The 4,280-nt window shown below is 33.6% G+C and overlaps 1 protein-coding gene across 1 annotated transcript; it reads right to left on the bottom strand.

Moving 5' to 3' along the window:
- Positions 1 to 472: 472 nt before the first annotated feature.
- On the bottom strand, positions 473 to 3,508 carry WIP3 (WIP domain protein 3). The gene is made up of 2 exons (XM_059574551.2): positions 2,927 to 3,508; positions 473 to 1,303 (listed from the first exon to the last, which is right to left on the bottom strand). The coding sequence occupies exons 1-2, from the start codon at positions 3,407 to 3,409 to the stop codon at positions 866 to 868; spliced, it is 921 nt and encodes a 306-aa protein (XP_059430534.1). The 5' UTR covers positions 3,410 to 3,508; the 3' UTR covers positions 473 to 865.
- Between the last annotated feature and the right edge of the window lie 772 nt (positions 3,509 to 4,280).

Raw genomic sequence — 4,280 nt, 5'->3', positions numbered from 1 at the left:
GCTAGTACTGTCCTAATCAAGTAATATTAAGATACATTTTCCCAAACTTTCATTCAACAAAATACCAAAACTATATACTAAAAGAAATTAAAGCCATTCTGTTTACATTGGACCAAATCAAGATTTCTTAAGCATGAATAAGGGATCAAACCTATTTTTGATAGAGACTAATTAGACAAGTTAATGGTTTCTAATTCTAATTCTCCGGTTCCAGCAATTAGCAGTAAAAAATATAATCTGCATGTATTAACATGAAATTTTTAGCCTATTGTTATATATATATAGTAACCATGCATAAGACAAGCAAGAAAAGTAAGATTTAAAAGCTTGGTCGCTTTTCGGTTGTCTGCTTCCTAATCAAACATAATTAGTAAATAATTTACAAGTTATCATGCAAGCTAAACTATCATATTCAATATTCTTAATAAACAAAACAAGAGAGAGAGAGAGAGAGAGAGAGAGAGAGATAAAATGATAACAACAACACAATCCTTTTTCATAAAGATTACAAGGTGGCGATGAAGCGGACAAATTTTCTCCATAGAAAAGGAAACCCAATTAAGCTTCTTGAACACTAATGCCTACTTTTGTGTTAATTGGTAAGAGAAGAAAATTCATCAACTTCATCACTTAAAGGGTAATCAGCTTATTAATTAACATAACACCACTATGCAAACTTGTCTAATATTTAAAGATCATCATCATATTAATATATATATATCTGCTCATCGCCCAGCAAGTGCTCCGTAACAAACCGCCCCCCTATTTGCCTCCAGCAATTTCTTGAGAATTTTTTGTTACTGAGCACAAGCTTAGATAAGCATATATATAATCTTATACTATATAGCTGAAAGAGAAGAAAACTTCAGCGAGCGAATTCATCATCCTCAGAACCTGTGATGCATTCCTTTTCATCCTCAAAACCATCAAGAGAAGGGTGTGGATAATGGCCTTTTCCAAACGATCTGATGTGATCTTTAAGAGATCTCTTGTGTTTGAAATCTGATCCACACGTGCAATACCACAACTTTCCGCAGTTCTTTTCATGTGTCCTCCAATCCCCTTTGACTGCAAATGTTTTCCCACATTTTCTGCACATAAATGGCTTTGCCCCATGCTTCCTCTTGTAGTGAGTTTGGAGGGTTCTGAAGTCTTTCAGCGGCTTTGCTCGCGGGTGATTTATGTTGTTCTTGCAGCCTTGTGCGCAACAATAGCATGGCAGCCGCAGCATGGCGGCTGGTTGTGTTCCTTTGAGAGAATCTGGTCCTTTTCTGTATTCGGATCCGTGCCCCCACATGTGCATCTATAGACAACAAATTATACCGACAAAAAAAAAACAATTGATTCATGTCTTGTTAATAATTAGAATTTATCTATATGAGAGAATAAGAAATAAATTTCAACTTTAAAATGGGATTTGGGAAAGCCATTATTGATGAAACTGTTGAGGATTACAAGATGGGAAAGCTTTGATCAGGAAAGTGGATGTTGCAAAAAGGTAATTGATTATTTTGTCTGGTTTGGTGACTTGACGATCGAGAAGACTATTTCTCTGCACTTTTTTTTTGGTTCTTTTTTAATAAAAGGTTGAGAATTATTATTTAAAGAATGAGTTATTATTTGAACTTGTAAAGCTTAATGATACCCATATATACCCAGCTTTTATTCAATAACCGAAAGGCAGGATTAATTGAAGGACAGGAGGCGAAAAAAGTGGCTTTTCACGAAGTTTTCTTTTTGAAAATTGAACATGCATGAATGCTAATTACTTAACAATAGGGAATTGTATATATATATATATATATACGATATATGAATAAAATGGTTCCTAAGATTAATGGGGTAGCTGAAGGTTCATAATTTTGCCTTCTAAATTCATCAATAACAATTGTTTCATTTAGATTCTACCTCATGATATAGAAATTAAAAGATGGGAATCGAAGACTTGTTTTTGAACAAAGAATCCGCTCAAGATACAAACCTTTTGTTGATATAAATCAAATTGAGGGATATATATATATATATATATATATATATATAGAGAGAGAGAGAGAGAGAGAGAGAGAGAGAGAGATTGGAGTAAGAACTTGAAGCACACCAACAATGACGTCTAACAGAATGCTTATTGTGATATCAACCAAAATCAAAATGAAACAAGAATTAAGTGATTTGGATAATTCTAATATGTCTTTTTTTTCTCTCTTTTTTTCTTTTTAACTTCTTTACCACGAATTACAGCAAATGATTCATTCACATGCATATAACCTGCATTCAACTGGGGATTGTTGTTGGCTAGAAACTGGAATTCAAACGACAAAGAGCATTATATATATAAAATCCCTTTTCTATTGGAAGTTGCTTATTTACTCTAAGGAATGCATATTGCTCTAAAAGAGAAGTCTCTCATGTCTCCTTCCCCTACTTAATCTTGGAGTTCTTTGGTTCTTTTGTTGAAGGATACATTGTGTCAGTTCACTATACATGTATCCCTAAAAGAGAAATTAAGTTTTGAACTTTCTTTAGAGGAAGTTTCCCATGATTTTCTCCCTTTTTAGCAAAAGTTGAAACACGGATCATAAAACAAGAAAACAGTAAAAGGAATTTCCCTTGCCATTCTACAGCCTATTTCTACCCTTGCAAAAACCAAATAGGTTAATTATACAGTAGTAAAGAGGTGTACATGAAACATGCACATCAAAAAGAAAAAAAAAACAAAAAAACAAAAAACAGAAGATATTATTGATCGAGCAATAAACTAAATATATACCAATACCTATATATGTTCTGATCATTTAGAAATTTTTCCTTTTAGGTTATAGTCCCTAATTATAATTATATCCTCAAGTCCAAAAAGAAAGTTAGGAAAAAAAAAAATGAAAGTATTGGAGAATTAAAGAGGTGAAGAGATTGATGAGAAGCAACTGACCTGCATGTTATTGTACCTATTGAAGGTCTTGCTGCATATGGAGCAAGCAAACTGCATCGGCCCGACAAGAATCTGAGCAGGAGTTGGTATCCAAAACCTACTTTGTGTGTTAAAAGAACAACCATGGATCTTCATGGGTTCTTCTATCTTAAGCTGAATTTGTTTCTTCTCATCAGCATCAGAATCCCCCATGTTAGGCAAACCAATGCCCAAGGCAACCTTCTCTTCTTTAATTGCAAAGCCCTCCTTTTGGGATCCCATATCTTCTTCTTTCATCTGCTTCTTCTCAGTAAACCTGCTTAGAAGCGGCAAACATTGTATAGTTTCCTGCACAAACTCTTCTGGAGTCACAGAAGATGAAGAAGAAGATGAAGATGAAGATGAAGAAGAAGAAGTAGAGGGTGGTGGCTTGAGCCACTCAATGAAAGTTGGAGCTTGGAAGAAGAACATGTTTTCATTTACATGGCGGTCCATTAAACTCATCTTCAGAGAGCTCCCTTGAAGTCTCTCCGCAGATGGTTATATCCAGACTTTATGTGGGAAAGATAGCACTTATATGGTTATGAAAGGTGGTTTGGTTTGTCTTTTTGGAGCTTTTTACTCCTCCCCTTTCTTTCTTTCTTTTCTACCTTTGGCCTTTGTTTGTTGGGGAAAGAAAGAGAGTAAGAGAATAATGGTGGGGTTGAAGAAAATGACATGCAGAAATGAGAGTCTCTAATGAAGAGAATCCTAGAATAGTCTTTACTACTGTATTTATAATATAGTAATTCTATTTCTTACATTCCTATATAAATTTAAAATATGATGTAATTTTTTTTTTCTTGAGTAAGATTGTGGAATTTGACCCTAATGCACATATTTCTCGTAATATATTGACATTGAGTAGATGTCTAGCTCTAAATAGTGAAAGCAAAAAGGAAGTCATTTGGTCAATACCTAAAACGAAAAGAAAATAATATTGAATGGAACCAAAATGAATCATGGACATAGACATAAAAAGTCTGAATTAAAGCAGCTCAAATTCCATAGAATACTATTTTATAGGCAGAGAGGTTAGTATATTTGTATGGCTGATGAGGTCTGCGCTTTAAATTTCAATATAAGCTGCGGAATAATAATCCTCTTTGTCTCGTAATTGTTTATATAATTAACCTTTGATTAATATAAATTCATCGACCAAAAAAAAAAAAATACCCTTTTGATTAATATATAAGAAAAACAAAGATGTGGATTCGAGACACCCTAAGACGTAAATTTAGTATAATTTCGACCAAACGTGCATAATATAGAATGTTATATTATTTGCTACGTACGTACATCGAAAGGCAGATTTGCTTATCATATTCTTTAGAGT

Source organism: Corylus avellana, chromosome 8 (genome assembly GCF_965113065.1).
Source record: "Corylus avellana chromosome 8, dhCorAvel1.hap1.2, whole genome shotgun sequence".
NCBI classification, from domain to species: domain Eukaryota; kingdom Viridiplantae; phylum Streptophyta; class Magnoliopsida; order Fagales; family Betulaceae; genus Corylus; species Corylus avellana.
This window is presented reverse-complemented; position numbering and strand designations above follow the sequence as displayed.

What these genes read in the sequence shown, in the direction of transcription:
- WIP3 (XM_059574551.2), bottom strand. Translation starts at nt 3,409, where the DNA reads ATGAGTTTAATGGACCGCCATGTAAATGAAAACATGTTCTTCTTCCAA. An exon ending in ATAGGTACAATAACATGCAG is followed by an intron (nt 1,304 to 2,926) that starts GTCAGTTGCTTC and finishes TGTTGTCTATAG; the next exon opens with ATGCACATGTGGGGGCACGG.